This window comes from Equus quagga, chromosome 2, assembly GCF_021613505.1.
Source record: "Equus quagga isolate Etosha38 chromosome 2, UCLA_HA_Equagga_1.0, whole genome shotgun sequence".
NCBI lineage: Eukaryota > Metazoa > Chordata > Mammalia > Perissodactyla > Equidae > Equus > Equus quagga.
Genome location: NC_060268.1, coordinates 157,464,098 through 157,485,899, shown reverse-complemented (window position 1 = coordinate 157,485,899; position 21,802 = coordinate 157,464,098). Strand labels below are relative to the sequence as shown.

At 46.3% G+C, this 21,802-nt stretch overlaps 1 protein-coding gene across 2 annotated transcripts in view; it reads right to left on the bottom strand.

Moving 5' to 3' along the window:
• SUFU (SUFU negative regulator of hedgehog signaling) overlaps nt 1–21,802 on the bottom strand; it is a 108,222-nt gene that overhangs the window by 71,952 nt on the left and 14,468 nt on the right. For both annotated transcript variants that reach the window (XM_046653750.1, XM_046653751.1), the window contains exon 3: nt 3,153–3,289. In XM_046653750.1, coding sequence (XP_046509706.1) covers nt 3,153–3,289 — 137 coding nt within the window. The remainder of the gene's footprint in view (nt 1–3,152; nt 3,290–21,802) is intronic.

The window sequence follows — 21,802 nt, the reverse complement described above, 5'->3', positions numbered from 1 at the left end:
TTCATATGGGGGAACAAAAGACCGCGAATTGCTAAAGCAATCCTGAGCAAGAAAAACAAAGCCGGCGGAATCACAATCCCCGATTTCAAAACATACTACAAAGCTACAGTGATCAAAACAGCATGGTACTGGTACAAAAACAGGTCCACAGATCAATGGAACAGAATTGAAAGCCCAGAGATAAAACCACACATCTATGGACAGCTAATCTTCGACAAAGGAGCAGAGGGCCTACAATGGAGAAAAGAAAGTCTCTTCAACAAATGGTGCTGGGAAAACTGGACAGCCACATGCAAAAGATTGAAAATTGACCATTCTTTTTCACCACACACCAAAATAAACTCAAAATGGATCAAAGACCTAAAGATTAGGCCTGAGACAATAAGTCTTTTGGAAGAGAATATAGGCAGTACACTCTTTGACATCAGTTTCAAAAGAATCTTTTCGGACACTGTAACTCCTCAGTTGAGGGAACAATAGAAAGAATAAACAAATGGGACTTCATCAGACTAAAGAGCTTCTTCAAGGCAAGGGAAAACAGGATTGAAACAAAAAAACAGCTCACTAATTGGGAAAAAATATTTACAAGCCACTTATCCAACAAAGGGTTAATCTCCATAATATACAAAGAACTCACACTGCTTAACAACAAAAAAACAAACAACCCGATCAAAAAATGGGCAGAGGACATGAACAGACATTTCTCAAAAGAAGATATGAATATGGCCAATAGACACATGAAAAGATGTTCATCATCGCTAATCATCAGGGAAATGCAAATCAAAACTACACTAAGATATCACCTTACCCCCGTTAGATTGGCAAAAACATCCAAAACCAAGAACGACAAATGTTGGAGAGGTTGTGGAGAAAGAGGAACCCTCATACACTGTTGGTGGGAATGCAAACTGGTACAGCCACTATGGAAAACAGTACGGAGATTTCTCAAAAAGTTAAAAATAGAAATACCCTATGACCCAGCCATCCCATTACTGGGTATCTATCCTAAGAACCTGATATCAGATATCTCAAGAGTCCGTTGCACCCCTATGTTCATCGCAGCATTATTTACAATAGCCAAGACGTGGAACCAGCCTACATGCCCAGAAACTGATGATTGGATAAAGAAGAGGTGGTATATATACACAATGGAATACTACTCAGCCATAAAAAAAGACGAAATTGGCCCATTCACAACAACGTGGATGGACCTCGAGGACATTATGTTAAGCGAAATAAGTCAGTCAGAGAAAGACGAACTCTATATGACTCCACTCATAGGTGGAAATTAGTATATTGAGAAGGAGATCTGATCGGTGGTTACCAGGGAAAAGGGGGGGTGTGGGGAGGGTACGGAGGGGGAAGTGGTGTACCCACAACATGACTAACAAAAATGTACAACTGAAATCTCACAAGGTTGTAATCTATCATAACATTAATTAAAAAAAAAAAAAAAAAAAGAAATGGATGCCCTAGTCCCACTTCTGGCCAACTGAATCAGAGCCCTGCGGGGGGTTTTGGAATCAACGTGTTGACAAGCTTCCCGGGGATCTCATGAGACGTCAGGTTTGCGAACTCTTGCTTAGGAAAGATCCACTGTAGCCTCCAAAAGGAGACGATCTCACAGACACACAATGGTAGATTAATGGAATTTATTTACCTTAATGGTAATTAAGGAACAGTTTCAATACGTGACAGCCACCCTGCCAACAACTGACTCTCAGCGGTCTGCAACGAGGGCAGAGGGGTTCAAGTTAGAGAATCTATAGCACCCCCAATTTATAACCTACTCAAGGCTGAAAAAGAAGGTCACTGTATTTAGAGAAGCTGCCAGATCTATGGTTCTCCAAATTTAGTCTCTATCAGAAGCATCTGGGAACATCACCCCTAAAGATTCTAAGTCAGAGTTCTCCTGTAGGGTCCAGGAGTATGTGTTTGCAAAGCTCTCTAGGTGCTGCTGATGCAGGGAGTCCAAGGACCACACTTTGAGGGACCCTGGCCTAGATGTAGCTCTGCCCTTATCTATGGCAGTCAAAGAGCGAAAGAGTTGGATAAAAGTATCTTGGCCTCAAACCCAAGAAAGAAAATCTGAGATGATATGGGAAACGTTCCTGGGCAATTAATTAGCCACGGAAACATTCAGATGATATGAAACCCTCCATAAAAGGTACTAAATGTCACTCCAACATTTCATCCCACTGAAGGGCTAACAGGCAGGCTGAGCCAAGAGTGGAGACCAAGGCTCCCAGCACAAAGCCCCACTTCAGGTTCCATCTTAGTAGTCTTCAGAGGGGCACCAGCAGCACAGGACCATTCCCTGGAGGGCACTTGAATCATCTGAATCAAAGAATATTTCTTTTTTTTTTTAAAGATTTCATTTTTTTCCTTTTTCTCCCCAAAGCCCCCCAGTACATAGTTGTATATTCTTCGTTGTGGGTCCTTCTAGTTGTGGCATGTGGGATGCTGCCTCAGCGTGGTTTGGTGAGCAGTGCCATGTCCGCGCCCAGGATTCGAACCAATGAAACACTGGGCCGCCTGCAGCGGAGCGCGCAAACTTAACCACTCGGCCACGGGCCAGCCCCTCAAACAATATTTCTGACTGTTAAAGTCCTGCCTGATTCCAGCTTCCCCTCAACACTGTGAGGGAGCAAGCTCCTGGCAATTCTTTCTCTCTCTCTGCCCCACTCTCTATTGTTGGTTAACCCAAGGCTCAGCCAAGATTAACATGTGTGCTGGTGGCCCCAGAAACAGAGATGCCTAGGCCACTGGTAGCAGGGAGCAAGGACTGTGCTAATGATGGGAAATGGGGCAGACAGAAAGAGCTTGTCCACTGCATGCTGAGTCGGCCTTGGGCTCACTGGGAATCACAAGCATGGCTGCCAGACTGCAACAAGGGCTCAGGGTGTCAGTTCAGTGGCAGAGACTCCCACTTGCTGCCGGAGGTCACAGTGATGTATCCTTCTCTTCCATGGCCCACGTAGCTTCCAACCCCAGAAACATCAGGCAAAATAAGCCACCCTCATGGTACAAATGGGGTATAGTACTCTCAGGAAAGGTCACTCCGCAGACATTAAAATATACTGCGAGTTCCCAAAGCCAACCAGGCTCAGGACAGAAGGACCAGCACACGAGCCAGCTCCTGGGGCTCTTACCTGACTGGAACACGTATCTGGCCAAGCCCTGCATTAGCTCTGCTGGCCACGTTGGAGGGGCGGACTCCCCTGTTTCTCTCTTCAGACGAAACGTTAACTCAAAGCCAAAACCACTAGGTCCGTCTGTTCCTGTAAATCTGAAAGGAATAAAAAGCAAATGTTTTTAGTTCAAATACCTTAGGAAAAACACTGTTTTGAAAAGTCTAATTAAAGTTCTCCCCTACTTTGGTGGGCTCAGCATCCAAACCCCTCGTCAGAGGAATCTCTCAGGGTGTGAGCCTTCGGGGAGGAAGGACCTCAATAGCCTGTAAGAAGCCAGAACTCCAGCCTCGCCCTCCTGCCCGCCACAGTATACATGTATGACCTCTGTCCAGCCAATCAAATTCCCCTGCTAGCACTCTGAATTACAAGTTCCACATTTTGTGGCTCCAGAACATTCCTTTCTGTGTAATTGAGGTTCCATTACTGAAAATCTTCCTTATTTTTTCAAGCTACTAATAAGCACCCACTTAGTTTGCTAAGGATACATTCCTCCTGTACACTCTGTGAGGACAAGACCCTGTTTCCACTCCCAGCTCCACCCCACCCCACAAGGGTACAGTCCTCGGGCTGAGCTGGCTGGCCTCCAAACTCAGCATTTGCAGACCAGTCCCATGGCAGATTCCAAATACTGGAAGGGAACACATTCTTCCTGAAACCCAGCACCCCACATGCACCCGTCAGTCAGCACATGCTCTTCCTGAAACCAGGCGCCCCACATGCACCTTTCAGTCACTGGAACCTTAAGGAAGCATAGTTTGCCCTCCTTTCCATCCCCAAGTGGCCCAGAATGAAGAAAGTTACTGCCTCCGTGGCCACACGCATCACAGAGACGATGAGGCAAGGAAGGAATGCCTCCCTCCCTGAATGCTAGGAAACGCTCAGCAGCCCCAAGTCTCCAGGGAAGTCCCTGAAATGGACTTCTGCCAGAGAGGAAAAGGATGTCGATTAGAGAGCAAGGCCTGACTGGGGGTGACATGCCTTCTCAGGTGAGGGAAGTGTCCAGGGAGGAGTGCCTGAGAGCTGCAGGAGCCTTGCCACCACGCGAAGGGTTAAAAGTTAAGTCTGTTTATGAGTTTATGATATAATTTTCAGTAATTATATCTTGTACAAACATGAGCCACAATGATTATACACATGTAAACTCCTGAGCATACAAATACAAACCATAAACTAAGATGACAGCCAACACCTCCTTGCTAGCCAAGCTACTGGAACAGGCGGTCAGAGGGGAGAATGCTGAAGGGACGATGATACAGTCAGTGCCCAACCCTGGAATTCCACCTGGCATTTTTCCTTCATCCTCATCATCACTCTCAAGAGCCCAGGCCAGGAGACTGGACAGAAGAAGATTCCAAAGTGTCAGAAGCTCTGACACCAGTCCTAGCCCTGGCTTATGTACCTGGGTGAGCTCAGCCCTCCTGCCCTTGCTGCAGTGGGGAGGTCACCTCTGATAAGCTAAGTTCTCTAAAGGACTGAAAAGGAATCCTTAAAGTCATCATGGTCATACCCAATTACACTTAAAGGAGATGTCCATGCTTTGCATTTCCTCTGGGTATCTGACAATGTGGGAAGCAGAATCCATTTTGAGGGTATACACCTAGAATTTTGGAGACCAGGCTAGAAGAAGATGCGTGGCAGGACACACTGTAAGCTGTTTTCTTTCCTTGTTGATCTGCCCTGTTTGGGGCAATTCTGTGCAGGGAGGCTAAGAGAATAGCTAAGCAAACTGAGGCTGAAAGAGCTGCCTCCTCGGGGCTGCAGGCTTGAGAGGGATGTGAAAACCAGGGGTAACGCAAGACTGCCTTGGAGTTAAAACTCTACAAAAGGAGATGGGTCACTGGGGCAAAGGGAAGACTTCAGCAGCCACCAATTAGAGGCAGCTTTGTAAAACGTATTAGACCATTACTCCAGGGCTTTCATCTCGGGCCAAGAAAAATACATGATTTCTAACCACAAAAACTTGAGAAACAGACTAAAAGAAACACATTCTTCAGGCTGTGCAATGGGGAGAACCCTCAGATGCAGAGAGAGAAATCATACGCATCCAAGCAGCACCACCTCTCTAAAGACGGCTGTGCACACACGCATGTATGAGTGTGCTTGCACGCACATGCACGTGTACACCATCTGTCTCTACACGGGGCGCTCTCTGGGCCAACTCTGTGGTGGGCAGGCCAGCCCTCACTTGGCTGTCTGGGAGGGACAGGCCCCGCCAGATGGTCTCCACCTGCGTTTGATTACCACCCACCAGGCTGGCTGGACACAACCTCTAAACTCTGAAACATGAGTTTGGAACGGCCCAGCCTCAGGATAAACATACAACCTGGAGCCTGTCAGAAGGTCTCTTTTTCAAAGCAGACTGCCCAGGCAATAGCTAAGTGACAAGGTCATTCAGTCTTTAAAGTTCCCTGGAGGAGCCTGGCTTGGTCTGGACTTCCTCACGTGAGGGCTTCTCCAGCCAAAGCGGTTTTGTCTGACCAGAGGACGAAGGCCCTCCTAGGGAGCGGCTGTCTCTCAGACTCTATGAGAAAGGAAAGCAGGGGAGTAAACTGGCATGTGCTGCAGAAGGTAGGATCTGGGTCAGAGCAAAGAATTTTTCTAACACAGAAGGGTGCTAAAATATCGGCTGGTGGTAAAGGGGGCCAGTGGAATTCCTAGAGGGATTTTTAAAGGAATACATTACAGAATCTCCCCAGTCTAGCAGGGAGGGGATGAGGGGTTCTAACTGTCTTGTTGCAGAAGGATGGATTAGGTGGCCTCTCGAGATTGTTTCCAGCTCAAGAACTTCTGATCCTGTTCACTGAGGTGCCCAGGGGAGAGGCTGGCTTTGCCTCAGCAGTTTGGTGAGCCTAGCACTGGCTGTGCCAGCCTCAAGAGCAACATCAAACCTGCCAACAGGAGGAACATGTGCCTTCCATCTTAGACACAGTTGCCCAACCACTGGAAGCTGTCCAAAGGTCTGCCCCAAAGCACCTAAGAAGGTACCAATGCCTCCAAGATGCCAAAATGACCACTAAGTACAGGCAGAAGATGAACAGGAACCCAGGAAAGACTTTCCGGAGGAAACACAATGGCCGAGATGGGCAGAAAGAGCTGACCTAAAAGTTGGCATCTCACACTCAACACCACTAGTTACTGGGGAAATTAAAATCAAAACCACAATGAGGTACCACTTCACACCCTCTAGGATGACTAAAATAAAAGATAGACAATAACAAGTGTTGATGAGGATGTGGAGAATTTGGAACACTCACTCATACATGGTTGGTGAGGACGTAAAATGGTGGAACTGCTTTGTAAAACAGTTTGGCAGTTCTTCAAAAAGTTAAACATAGGGTTACCATATGACCCAAAAGTTCCACTCCCAGGTATGTACCCAAGAGAAATGAAAACGTATGTTCACACAAAAACTTGTACACTAATGTTCATAGCAGCATTATTCATAATAGCCAAAAAGTGGAAGCAACACAATGTCATCAATGGATGAATGCCTAAACAAAATGTAGAATATTCACACAATGGAATAAAAAGGAATGATGTACTGATACTTCCTACAACACGGATGAACCCTGAAAACGTTATGCAAAGTGAATGAAGCCAGATACAAAAGGCCACTTACTGCATGAGTCCATTTATACGAAATGTCTAGAATAAACACATCCATAGAGACAGAAAGTAGGTTAGTGGTTGCCAGGGGATATGGGGAGGAGAGAATGGGGAGTGAGTACTAATGGGTACAGTTTCTTTTTGGAGTGATGGAAATGTTCTGGAATTAAATAGTGATGATGGCTGCACAACCTTGTGAATATACTAAACCCACTGAATTGTACACTTTAAATGGGTGAATTTCATGGTAAATGAATTATATCTTTAAAAAAAAAAAAGCTGGCATTGAAGGTCCACCTAAATGCTAGGGAAGGCAGGGCCAACCACACCAAGTAAGCCAGGGCTTTGCCTGGCTCTACCTATTAAGAACCACTATGATTAACCGAATACCTACTAAGTTGGAGGCCTTGGACTAAGCACTTTTCTTATGTCATAGCGTTTAATTCTCCAACAACTCTATGACTCAGCCATTGTTATTCCCATTTAACTAAACATATAAGAAAATGACACGACAGAGTTTAAGTAATATTCCATAAGTCACACGGCAAGCAAGTGATAGAGCTCGATCTGAGGTCTGTCTGACTCCAAAGACCATCTTCTTATTGCTGTGTGACCTCAGGCAAGACATTTAACCTCTCTGTGCCTCAGTTTCCTCATCTATAAAATGGGTATAATAACTGCAACAGTAACTATTTCGGAGTTGTTACGAGGATTAAATGTTTAGAAACTGCCTGGAACACTGTAAGCATTATATTACTTAAATAAAGTGAAGGAAGCCAGTCACAAGCCAGACCACACATTGTATGACTCCATTTATATGGCAGGATAAATAATTTATAATATGTAATATAAATTATATGTATATTATATAAAATGTCTAGAATAGGCAAATCTATAGAGACAGAAAGTAGAGCAGTGATTGCCTGGGGCTGGGAGACTGAGGACAAACGTGCAGTGACTGCCAACAGGGGTGGGACTTCTTTTTAGGGTGATTAAAAAGTTCCAAAATTAGATTATGGTGACGGTTACATAACTCTGTGAATATACCAAAACCCACTAAATTGTATACTTTAAGAGGGTGAATGTATGGTATGTGAATTATATCTCAATAAAGCTGTTTTTAAAAATTGAGTGGAAAAAAACAGACTCAATAGTAAAAAAATTCAAACTATAGATATAGCTAAATCTGCTTTAAGCATACAATAAGATGTTCAACCTCATTCATGATAAGAGAAATGCAACTTGAATACAAATTAAAACAATGCGATACCATTCTTACCTATCAGATTGGCAAAAACTGAAAACGATGAGATCACGTTCTGCTGATGAGGATGTGAGGAAGAGGCCTTCTCAGATGGGGGGCTGCAAATTAGTACAGGCTTTTTTGGGGGGGAAGTTAGCAATACCTAACAAAATTACATAAATATTTACCTGTTGACCCAGCAATCTCACTTCTAAGAATTTGTAATTGCAAAATGTTGGAAACAACCTAAACGCCCACTCATAGAAGAGTGGTTCAAAGAGTACTATGCAGCTATAAGAAAGAACGAGGAAGAGCTCTACAAACTGATGTGGATAGTGTTAAGTAAAAAAAGTGAAAAGGACTATAATATGCTACCTTTCAAGGAAGGAAGAAGGGAAGAGAGGAAAACATACATATACCTGCGCATTTGTGCAAAAAAAAACAGAGGAGGGGTAAATCAGAAGCCGCTAAGATTGCTTGCCTATAGGCGGTGGATGAGAACGAGGTGGAAAGGACTGCGGGGTAAGGGGTGATATTTCTCTGAATATATATCCCGGTGCATGATAGGTGCTCCTAAGACTTAACGAGTGAGTTAACAGGCTGAGGCAGCAGCCCTTTCCATCCAGATCCAGCCTGACTCCAGAGGAAGTGGCCCTGCTGACCTCCAGTTCCTGATACCCAGGAGAAGTGCTCTGGCAATCCTACAGCATAGCTGGCAACAAGCCTTCCCCATGTCACGTCACAAATGTGACCACCCACCTATCTTTTCAAGATGTGTTTGCCCACTGTAAGCCCACAGCTTGGGATGTTGCAACATACTGAAGCTGCAAGGTAAACATTCTTAGCATTGTATAATCACACCCAACTGGGCTCCGGGCTGAAGAAGTGAGCTGCAGGGGAAGGCTGAGGTGACAGCCAGCCCACACGTCCAGGCTTCTTTTACTTCTCTCTCCAAAAACACATAATCTCATCTACTGCTCTGTCTGGGCAGTTTAAATTCCACAACACCGAGTAGGACCCCTGGTCAGTCTGCCCAGAAACAAATGTGAAGAGGCCAGCAAACAAGAAGTGGATCTGGCCCTTCCCCTCATCCTTCTCCTGGCCATCTCCAGACTCCCATGATCTGGGGAGGCTCCAGCTCTTGACCTAGCTACTAAAAAGACTTCATCGTGGGCCCCAGGACTCTGGTGTTGCTGAAGCAGGGTGACCAATTTGTCCTTGTTAGACAAGGACTTTCCTGGCTTTAGAATTAAAAGCCACACATCCCAGGAAAGCCATTAGTCCCAGACAAACTGGGACAGTTAGTCACCCGACACTGAGGTATCACTATCTGGCCCACACAAAGCCAAATGTTACCACATGCAAAAACCATCAAATATGCATCAAGGGCCACCAAAATGTGAGCAGTGCAGGGGCAGAGTCTTTGGAGTTAAGCTGCCTATGCTCAAGTCCTGGCTCTGCCACTTCCTGGCTGTGTGACCTTAGGCAAATCACTTATCCTCTCTGTGCCTCAGTTTCTTCATCTGTAAAAATGCAGATATGAAGAGTGAACCCTAAGGTAAACTAAGGACTCCAGGTGATGATGATATGTCAATGTAGGTTCATTAATTGTAACAAATGTACCACTCTGGCACTGGATGTTGATAGTGGGGGAGGCTGTCCATCTGTTGGGGCAAGGGGCATACGGGAACTCTGTACCTTCCATTCAGTTTTGCTGTGAACCTAAAACTGTTCTAAAAAGTAAAGTCAATTTCATTTTTTATTTATTTATTTATTTTTAAGATTTTATTTTTCCGGAGCTGGCCCAGTGGCCAAGTGGTTAACTTCGCGCACTCTGCTGCGGCGGCCCAGGGTTTGGATCCTGGGCACGGACATGGCACCACTCATCAGGCCACGTTGAGGCAGCATCCCACATCCCACAACTAGAAGGACCTGCAAGTAAGATATACAACTGTGTACAGGGAGGGTTTGGGGAGATAAAGCAGAAAAAAAAAAAAAAGATTCTATTTTTCCTTTTTCTCCCCAAAACCCCCCGGTACATAGTTGTGCATCTTTAGTTGTGTGTCCTTCTAGCTGTGGCACGTGGGACACTGCCCCAGCGTGGCCTGGTGAGCGGCGCCATGTCCGTGCCCAGGACTCAAACTGGCGAAACCCTGGGCCGCCGAAGCGGAGCGCACAAACTTAACCACTCGGCCACGGGGCCGGCCCCTGTAAAGTCAATTTTTAAAAAATGGAGATATGAGTAGCTATCATACGGTAACTACTTAAATGAGTAATATATAGAAACCACTTAGAACAGCGCCTGGAATGCAGGGGCTACTACCTAAGTGTCAGCTATTAGCTATAGTACTAGCTCCCAGTTTGGGGAATTTACCCTAAGAGAATAACTTGTATTTGGAAAAAGCCTTTTGTGTAAATATATTCAGTCGTATTCACAAGAGTATAAAATTTAGAAACAATCTAAATGGTCTACAAGTAAAGGTATTACAAGTTCTGGTCCATTGTGTGGTGGGACATTACACAGTCTTTAAACACGAGAGTTCTGGAAGCAGAGGACTAGTCTCCAGGCTTTGAGAGGCAAAGGGCTTTCCACCTCCAACTGGGGAGGAAAAAGAGGAAGTTGACATTAGAACTCCATCTACAGCCTCTGTTGTTTGCTGATCACCTATTGTTAACTACAGGACAAAAATATACATAACTCTTTTTAAAGTGGTCATGAAATTGGAACCCTTGTGCATTGCTGCTGTGGAAAACAGTATGGTGGTTCCTCAAAATATTAAACATAGATTTATCATACGATTCAGCAATTCCACTTCAGGGTATATATCCAAAAGAAATGAAAACAGGGACTTAAACAGATATTTGTGCACCAAAGTTCGTAGCAGCATTATGCACAGTAGCCAAAAGGTGAAAATAACCCAAGTGTCCATCGACGGAGGAATGGATAAACAGAATGTGATATGTACGCACAATGGAAAATTATTCAGCCTTAAAAAGAAAGGAAACTCTGACACATGCCACAACATGGATGAACCTTGAAGACATTATGCTAAGTAAAACAGGCCAGACACAAAAGGACAAACATTGTATGATTCCACTCATATGAGGTACCTAGCACAGTCGAATTTATAGACACATAAAATGGAACGGTGGCTGCCAGGGGTAGGGGCAAGGAGGAGTGGGGAGTCATTTTAATGGATAGAGAGCCTCAGTTTAGGAAGATGAAAAAGTTCTGGAGATGGATGGTAGTAATGATAGCACAACAATGTGAAAGTACTTAATTTCACTGAACTCTACATCTAAAAATGGTTACAATGGTAAACTTCCTGTTATGCATATTTTACTACAAACAAATGGTCACGAGAAAGCATGAAACAAAATTCAATATAAAGCGTGATTCAAAATATTTGTGTATATACACACACAATGTAAAAATATATGAGAAAAAGAGAGGAAGAAAACATAATAATAATATAGTGGCTATCACAGTGCAATTTTTCTTTTTCAAACTGCTTTGTATTTTCTAAATTTTCTACCATTTACAATCTCCAGCTCAGATCATAAAGCCCGCAAGGGCAGGACCGTGTCTCGTTCCCGCTGTACCTGCAGGTCTTGCCTGCCAGGGTTCTCACAGAATCTGTCGGCTAACTGTACATATTGGTGCACCAAGGTTATGACAGGAGAAACCACAGTCATGCCCCCTTTCTCTAGGGGTGGCCTGGATACTTCCATTGGTATCTGGAGCAAGGAATGCTGGGCCAGCTAAGGCTGCTGCTGACCTTGTGAAGGTGGTACCTCTCAAGTCAGGTCTAGGGACTGTGGCTCAGCCTCAAGCTCAATGCTGGTGTGAGAAGAAAAAGAAGAGGGAACCATTTGCTTCAGGAAACATAGGGCAGAGGAGGCCAGTCCAGTCCAATTCCAGAACCAGGGGTAATGTCACCTCATTCCCTACAAAGGCTCCTGATGTCCCTCCTTCCCTACCCGCTGGTCCAGGGCTGGCTAGAGAACTGGGCAGACCAGTCCTCCATCTTCGGGTTGGTCTTCCCTTCTAACCCAGACCTCCTCCTTGGGAATTAGGCCTAGTTCCCTGCCTTGTTGTTGTTCGTGCCGTTGAGTTGATCCAACTCCTAGAGACACTGTGTCCAGCAGGGTGGAACGCTGCCTGGTCTTTTTCCACCATCCTCTCACCTTCCAGCGCTATATCAGACAATGCTCCACTGCTATACATATGGTTTTTATGGCCAATTTTTTTTAGAAGTGTGTGGCCAGGTCCTTCTTCCTAGTCTGTCTAGTCTGGAAGTGCCACTGAAACCTGCCCACCATGAGTGACCTTGCTGATATTTGAAATACCGGTGGCATAGTTCTCTGACCAAGAAATGAACCCAGGCCGCGGAGTCAGAGTGCTGAATCTTAACCACTAGACTACCAAGGCTGGCTAGTTCCCTGCTTTACCGGGTTGGATATTTGCCCCCAGAAGAAGAGAGCCTCTAGGTCCTGTCCTGGGGGAAGAGACACCATACTTTTTCCTTCCGAAACCTCCCTCCAAGTACACACACACATCTTCCATGCACATCTCTAACAGGCATAGGGTGAAGCCTAGCCTTAGCCCCAGCTGGACCCAGGGCTTACAGAAAGACCTGAACCAAAGACGTCCAGTAGCTCTGGGGCTCTGCACAGGAGGCTGCCCACCTCTTCTCTATGAGCTGTCTGTCTCCCAGGGCAATGCCGAGCAAGCCCAAGGACCATTCATCCAAACTCTGGCACATGCTTGGATTGCCAGTTGCCTTTGCTATTTGCACCAAGTTTCTCAAGAAGGTAAATCTGCTCCAGAGCCCTCGGGCTGCCCCAAGCCCCATGATGCCCTGGAATTAGCCACTGCTCTGCCCCTTACACCTATGCAGAGAATAAAGAGCTGCCTGGCAAAGGGAGGGCACCACTGGAAATCACTTCACCAGGGAAAACAGAATGTGAATATTTCCCTGTGCATGGCCTCTACCTGTCCCCTAGGGGACTTCCTAGGCGAAAAAAGAGGGACAAAAGCCAGAGACTTGCTTTCTCTGGGGCTTGGTTCCTGCCATCTCCTTACCACACACAGTCTCCCCAGGTAACCTCATAAAATGGCTTCAGGCACCAAGCCTCTGTTGAGGATTTCCAAATCTATCCCCAAGCAAAGGACCAAACCCAGACACCTCAAACTCAGTATATACAAATATGAACTCAGTATCTCCTCAGATCTGATCCTTCTCCATCTCTCCCTAACTGAAGAAGAGCACCTCTGCGGTGTCCTGCATAATGGCCCCCAAAGCTGTCGGCATTCTAACCCCTGGAGCCTGTCTGCTGCCTTCTATGGAAAAAGGGGCTCTGCAGGTGTGATTAAATTAAGGACCTTGAGATGGGGAGATGATCCTGGATTATCTAGGTGAGCTCAATCTAATCACACAAGTCCTTAAAAGTGGCAGAGAGAGGTAGATGAGTAGGGCAGAGAGACGTGACATGAGGACTTGGCCTGACGTTGCTGGCTTTGAAGACAGAGGAAGGAGCATGAGCCAATGAAGGCGCATGGTCTTTAGAAGCTGGAAAAAAGATTCTCCCTCAGACCTTCCAGAATGGAACACAGCCCGGCTGACACCTCGATTTTAGCCCAGTGAGACCCAGGTCAGACTTCTGACTTCCAGAACACTAAGATAACACATGAGGGTTGTTTTAAGCCACTAAAAGTATGGTGACTTATTATGGCAGCAATAGGAAACTAATCCAGCCACCAAATCAGAGTCCCAGGAGTCATCCTCCAGCCCCACCTCGTCCCCTGTGCAGCTGGGCAGGCAGTCACCAAGTTCTGTTGACTCTGTCTCCTCCCTCCTCAGCAGCTCTCAAATTTGTCCTCTTCTCTCCATCCTAACTGCCACATCACGGTTGGCTCTCTTCATCCTTCACTTAGATGGCCAACAACGTTCTTTCTCACCAATCTCCGGCCTCCTGCCCTATTTAGTTCTTCACTCCGACATTCCCAAAATAGAATGATATACCTGTCCTCTTTAAAAAATTCTCCAAAGCCCACCCCCACTAAACCTGGACTTCTCAGCTAGTCTCACAAGACCACCATGAACTGGGTCCCACTCACCTCTTCTGCCTCACATTCTAAGCACCAGGCCCCAATGAATGGACTGGCAGAGCTTTGGACACGCTGATGACTTCCTCGCCGCTGAGACTCTGCACAGGTTGTTCCCTTTTTCTTTGCCCTCTGCTAATCTTCAGGAAGGCTAAGGTGCTACCTTCTCTGAGCTGGTTGCCTGTGCTGAATATTTTCTGTTTGCCCTTCCAGGTCCACCCCCACAGTGGCAGGCAGATCCTGAGGTAGCCCCTACGATCTCTGCCTCCTGGTATTCATGCTTTGTAGAATGCCCTCTCCTTGAATGAGGGCAGGACCTGAGACTTGCTTCTAGCAACAGAACATTGCAGGGTAACGGGATATCACTCCCATACTCCCACAATTATGTTACATTATGTAAGACCCCATCTTGCTAGCAGTCACTATCTCTGTCCCTAGCTTTGAAGAAGCTTCCACAACTCCTGCAAGGAAAAGAATTCTGCCAACAGTCCGAGGGAGTTGGAAGCAGAAATTTCCCTAGTGGAGCCTCAGATGAGAATGTAGCCCAGCTGACACTGCAATTGTGGCCTTGTGAGACCCTAAGCAGAACACTCACCTAAGCTACAGCTGGACCCCTGACCCAAAGGAGATGTGAAATTATGTGTGTCGTTTTAAGCTGCTAAACTTGTGGTAATTTGTTACGCAGTAATAGAAAACAACACACCCACCTTGCTCTCTGCCCTGAGAAGCCAACCTGTGTGGGGCCCCTGAGCCCTCTGGTTTCCAACTGGGGTTAGCCAGCAGAAGCAAGCGCTGACAGGAAGTCAGCGGGAGGGAGGAGAGAGAGGCCAGAGGCCCCTCCCTGCGGATGGCCTGGGGCTGGTCATGCCCCTCACCGAAGGTTACTGCTATAGGTCACTCTGAAGAGGGACACTCTACACAACTCACTCCCTCCTCTGGTCCCTTCAGTGCTAGGAGAGTAGCAGCCAAGCCAACGATGAGCCCCACCTTAGTGTACTATCCTCTATGATGCCGCTCCTTTATAAACAAACCCTCCTCCGGTTATCCTGCTTTGGAGGGGCTGAACTCTTTCTTGTTGGGACCCTCACCAATATAGGGCACCTACCACCTCTTCCTCACTCCTGTGCAAACATCCATCACAGGACCCCCTTTGCTGCACTGTAACTGCCTTCCTAGCTCCTCCATTAAGACTGGATTTGCCTGGGGCCAGCCCTGAGGCCGAGTGGTTCACGAGCTCCGCTTTGGGTTTCGCTGGTTCAGATCCTGGGTGCAGACCTAGCACCACTCATCAAGCCATGCTGAGATGGCGTCCCACATAGCACAACTAGAAGGACCTACAACTACAATGTACTGGGGGGCTTTGGGGAGAAGAAGAAAAAGAAGAAAAGAAAAGAAGATTGGCAACAGATGTTAGCTCAGGGCCAATCTTTAAAAAAAAAAAAACGACTGGATTTGCACCCCCAGTGCCCAGCGCAGGGATGCTCAGTGAAGGCTTGCTGAAGACGGGAACAGGGAACAGCCCAACAAGATGAGTGACCTGCTTGGCAAAGCCAGCTGGGACTCTGAAGGCTGTGCACATGGTGGGGGCGGGGGGAGGGGAGGGGGAAGGTAATAAGTCCGAACCAGTGCCACGACTTAGAGCTTCTGAAACTAACCACTGGGGTGCCTGACACCTTGGTCAAGACTCGCAAACAAATATTTTTAAATATATTGATCTGTCAGTTTACACGATAAAGAAATAACTATTTTCTTGGTTCGCAAATGTGGTTAAATTTTTCATAGTGGGATTTGTTTTCCCCATTATGAGAGCAGTATAACAATCATCTATTACAAAAACAGGAAATCATATATGGTCCTTTACTCGATCGTTTCTTTCTTGTTGGACATGAGGTTGCTTCCAAAGCTGCACTCTTTTGTGCTTTGGCAAACATCTTTATGCATATAGCTTTTTTCCCCCAAACAACCATATTTGGATTATTTCCTTGGGTTTAGGAGTCCCAGAATAATAGATTTTTTTTTTTAAGATTTTATTTTTCCTTTTTCTCCCCAAAGCCCCCCGGTACATAGTTGCATATATATATATATATATATATTTTTTTTTTTTAGTTGTGGGTCATTCTAGTTGTGGCATCACCTCAGCATGGCTTGATGAGCAGTGCCATGTCCGCACCCAGGATTCAAACTGGCAAAACCCTGGGCCACTGAAGCGGAACACATGAACTTAACCACTTGGCCATGGGGCCAGCCCCAGAATAAGAGATTTTAAAGGTTGGTTTGTGGGCCGGCCCCATGGCCTAGTGGTTAAGTTCAGCACATTCTGCTTTGGCAGCCTAGGTTCGGTTCCCAGGTGCAGACCTACACCAATCTTTGGCAGCCATGCTGTGGCAGTGACCCACATACAAAATAGAGGAAGGCTGGCACAGATGCTGGCTCAGGGCAAATATTCCTCAAGCCAAAAAAAAAAGAGGAAGATTGGCAGCGGATGTTAGCTGAGGCCAAATCTTTCTCAGCAAAAAAAAAAAGATATTCTGTGAGCACTTAGCAAAGGAGGTGTTATCTCCAGGATGCAGCTGTGTGTGTATGTGCACGTGTGTGTATAACCAAGACTGCATCATGGTATCATCTGGGGCTAACTTCATCCCCCTTTTTGGGTCGGGTCACCAAATTGGTGGGTCAGGGAAATGAGGCAGGCCTGTGCTGTGACCCCCAAACAATCCTCATTCCCCAAACACATCCTCCACCCCATACCATGACTCCTGCTGACCCCTCAGCCTGGAAGGCCCTTCTAATCCAGCTTTATCTTCTCAAGTCCTCTTGTCAAAGCCCTTTTCAAATCACATTACCATGTCTGAAAGTGAAATCATGTTCTTTTCCCATGCCATGTTCTCTCAAAGTACTGTTTTCTCTCTAAGACAGTACCTCACAAGGTCTCCCTTACATTTTAAGCAGGGATCTCTCACATTGTTGGACTCTTGCCATTCTTCTACTCCTCCATAGTCTCCCTAAGTGACAAACGCTGAACACAGAATGATGCTACGCACTTAGTAGGTATGTAATAGATATCAATTGACTGACTACTGGTGACATACACATGCTGAGACTTAAATACACGTTTACTAACTAGACTGAATCTGAGAAAAGAAGCACAGTTTTACATGATTTAGTATAATGGGTGAGGGGTAAGACAGTAAACGCCAGCCCAAGGTTATGGACTAAAGGGCTTAGGCAGAGGGGTGAGCCTGCCAAGATTGCAGAGAAGCTGGGAAGTAAGGAAGGCAGACGTCAAAGAACCTTAGTCTTGGGTTCCTTGAACCCTTTGGAGGTCCCAGGGGGGACTTAGGGTACAAACTGCATAAAATTATACCACCCTAGGATCCCAGTGAGGAGTCCAGTGACATGGGCAAGAACATAGGCAGTGGAGGTCGCCTGAGCTGACACAAACCCCAGCTCCACCACTCTCCAGCTGACCCTTGGGCAGATTAACTTCCACGTGCCCCAGTTTCCTCATCTGTTAAACTGGGACAAGAATACTTGCTTCACAGGGCAACTGGGAGGCTTTTAATAGCATGACACAGGGTCCAGCACCCAGCAAGCACCCATACACTGATGCTAGTATTCATCCTTCCTTTGCTTAGTGCTCACTAACAGCAGTCCCTGCTCATCATTCCTTCCTAACATTAGCAGACACCTCTAGCTTCCCCAACTTCTGGACTCTGAAGCTTTATCAGCCCCGTCCTTCAGGAGCTGCCCAGGTCTTCGAGCTTTGCCCAAGTTCCTGATGTCGTATCCCTCCCAGAATCCTCAAACCAGGCCCAAGTTTCTTCCTGACTGACAACATTCTTTGAGGGACATTAAAATAGAATTCAGTAAACAATTACTAAATAAACATTTGCAAAGATTATGTTTCCATTCTGAACAATTCACAATTACTGATATTTCATTAGCTGTTTTGAAATGGTGTTTGGTGACTATACAAGGTACTATAGTACTGGTAGTAAAACTCTGTAAAATTCTTTTGAAATATGTTTATATGGTAATATTCTGACATAGCTAAGGTTTTCTAAAAAACTTCTAGCTATATTATATTAATTTTGTATACTCTTAAAAAAAGAAAGAAAGAGCAAAACCACATCAGCTGAGACTCTGCACCCCCACACTGAGCTGAGAGTCTGGTGAAGCTCCAGCGCAGGGCAGCTGCCTTTGAGTTTTAACTCTGAGTAGTAGATGCTCTTTCCACTACACACCATCCAACCAGATTCATGGAATGCGTTTGCCTCACTCAAGTAGATATTTCCTGAGATCCCTTGCTGGGAGCCAAGGACTACGTTTCCACAGCATTACTCAAGTTTAAAAACAGTAGCTCCCAGGACTGATTCAGCTGAGGATCCAGACAAATTCACCTGGCTCCCAACACTTAGGGTGGCTTAACTCTATCCTGAGCTTTCAGTGAGCAAAGAGCTTCCCATACAGACACTAAATCTAAGAAAAGCACCAAGCCAAGAGCAGCAGACCCTTTCTCTGCAGGGTGGGGAAAGCTCACAGTTCATGGAGGTCTTAGTTCAAATGGTATATCTTCAAGGAAGTCATCACTGATTACCTGCTAAATGCATCCTCTCCACCCACCTTAACCCCTACTTCTATCTGGGTTCTCTCCAGTACATCACCCCTGCTTTATTTTCAACATGGAACCAGCATTATCTAAAACTACGTATATATTTTACATGTTTCTCCTATTAAAATGTAAGATCCATAAGAGCAGAAACCTTGCCTGTCTTGCTCCCATGATACCCCCAGCATTTAACAGAGCGCCAGACATTCAGGTAATGTGCACTAAACACTTAGGGAAATCAGTTAAGGGCTTACCTTGTACCAAGCAGGTCCTGGGGGTACTCCACACCTCAATAAAGGAAGGTTCAGACATTTTTATCAAAATCACACCCCTCCTCCCAGAAAAAGGCTCTGATCCCTATGAAAATGCCTGTGGAGTGTCAATCCTCTTATGCGAACAAGGGTCCAGCCTGAAGAAAAGCCCCCTAAATGAGCTAAATGCTCAGACTCAGCGCTGGGCCAGAAGAATCCCTCGCCTCTGGTGTGAGAACGCTTTCCTAACAGTCAGAGAAACCCCAAAGCAAGGGCTGCCTCCACCTTATTCATTCACTCAATACATATTTGTTGATGCACTGAGGAAACATCAGTGCATAAAAGAGATACACCCTACCCTCCAGGAGCTTACAGTCCAGTGGAAAGCAGGGGAGACTGACAACAAGCAAGACAAAAAAGTAAAGTTAGATGGTGATAAGTGCTTTAAAGAAGAATCCAGCAGGAAACAGAGACAGCGCCTTGTGGAGGGGGTGCAGGGTTCCCACTTTAAATAAGGAGGTCAGGTAAGTCCTCACTGAGAGGTGATATTTGAGGAAAGACCTAAGGAGGTGAGGGAGTAAGGCATGGAGCTATCTGAGGGTAGAGCTTTCTAGGCGTGGGGAGAATAAGTGCAAAGGTCCTGAGGCAGCAGAGTGCCTGGCACTTTGGAGGAATAGCAAGGGACTAGAATGGGGGCAGCAGAGCGAGGAAGAAGGAGAGCAGCAAGGGATGAGGTAGACTGAAGGACATTTGAGGCTCCGGTTGTTGGCTTTTACTCAAGTGAGGTGGGAAGCCACTGTACGCTTCTGAGCAGAGGAGTGACATGCATGAGATGCTGTGGGTACTGCCCCCAGCTACAAAGCTAGCACAGAACTAAGAGATCCACATCAGCAATGTTCCTACAAAGCTCCAATCCCAACGGCTCACTACTCAGCTACTGCCTTCCTTCTGGGTCCTTTCTCTGTGCAAAACCCCTGGCTACAGGAATGAAAAATGGCCAGACTGGCTCCAGGAGGGTGGGAATCCAACATGTCTGCAACCTGATATACTGGAAAAGCTAGAGCGGGAAGCAGAAGGGGTTAGGGCAAGCCATGGTGTCGTCTGTCGGTTTTCTCTACATTTTTCCCTCTAACCAACCAAGCTTTTCAGAAGCATTTAGGAGTCAAATCCATCACAGGCAGAAAGTGCAGGCAGCCAGCTTGACCCTGTGGGAGCAGGAGCCTGGGCCAGGCCCCATTCTCTAGTAGTTGCCCCTCCCCACAGGCATGGCTCCTGAGCTCCTGACCTCATGTTGAAAAGCCTGAGATCAGAGTAAGGGAAACCAGTGGTCAGAGGCAGGGCTCCAAGTGCCCCCAGGCACCACAGGGAGGTCAGTACTGGAAAAACAAAAATGTCTCCTGGATTGGCCTCCTTATGGCAAAGCTGGTTCTACGAATGGGGACTCAAGACGCCTGAATAATGTGGGAGGGAGAAGGAAGGAAAGGGATCTTTGAAGGCCACTATCTTTTACTAACCTGCTAATAAGGGCCTGGAGTCCAGTGAACCATATCTCTCTGAGAAGCTGCTATGAACCCACACTCTCACTGACAAATGGGCAACTGGCCCAGCCCCAAACATAGCCCTGGCCATGTTTCTGAGCCTCAGGACACCTCCTTGCAAAGAGCCCTCCACTAGGCCTCAACGCATGGACTGCAGAAAAGGAGGCAAGGAGGTTCCGTGTGATGACCTTAGGCTCCGAGGCTGTATCAGGCCCACCTCCACACAATGTATTTCAGTTCAAGGACCCTTCAGCCAAAAAGACTGGAGGCTTCACGAAGACCAGCACTAGAAGTCTGCTGTTGCTTACTATACACCTCTTGCCCAGAACTGTCCCAACAATGACCATCCCTGTAACGAATGAATGGCTGGCCTCCAAACGAAGAAGACAGACCAGTGATCAATGCTGAATGGAAACCAAGTGTCCCCACCCATCACCTGGTAGACCCAGTGCTAGAAGAGAACAGCAGGCCACCCTTTCTCCTAGATCCATTGATCAGATCCTGCTGCAAACATACAGCATTATTACATTATTTGATTCCCATCTACGGCATAGATGGTAGCCCATTTATTTCAGGCAATTACCTAAAAAGGGTCTCACTCTTCTTTGTCTTTGTGTTTATACTGGTGAATCTTCTGTATACCTTGGGAACAAGGAGCGTGGGGCACTCTGTAAGCCCAGTCTCAGTCTTCTGTATCCATATAGCCAAGAAAGGGAGAAATAAGGAAGCATACTGTGTTTATTTCCAGCTGACAGTGATCATCAAACCTAATCACTGATCACCTCTCTAAGGGGAGAACAACAGGAACAACACACCCTTGGAACCACCACCACCCTGTGTGGTGATTTCTTTTTAAAGGATCAAGGTATTAACTGAGAGCTGGAGGGCCAGCACAGTTGGTACATTTACGACCTAAACTGCTCTTCACTTCTATGAAAAGTCAAGCAGCAAAAAAAAGGATGTAGTGAATGCACATGGCAATGGGTAGGTTCCCTCTTCCCAAGCAAATGTGCTGTTTCCTGGGGCTGGCCCCCAGGCCAAGTGGTTAAGTTTGCATCCTCCGCTTCAGTGGCCCAGTGTTTCCCCGGTTAGGATCCTCGGCTCAGACATGGCACCACTCATCAGGTCATGTTGAGGCAGCGTCCCATAGAGCACAACCAGAGGCACTCACAACTAGAATATACAACTAGGTACCGGGGGTCTTTGGGGAAAAGAAGTAAAAAAAAGATTGGCAACAGATGTTAGCACAGGT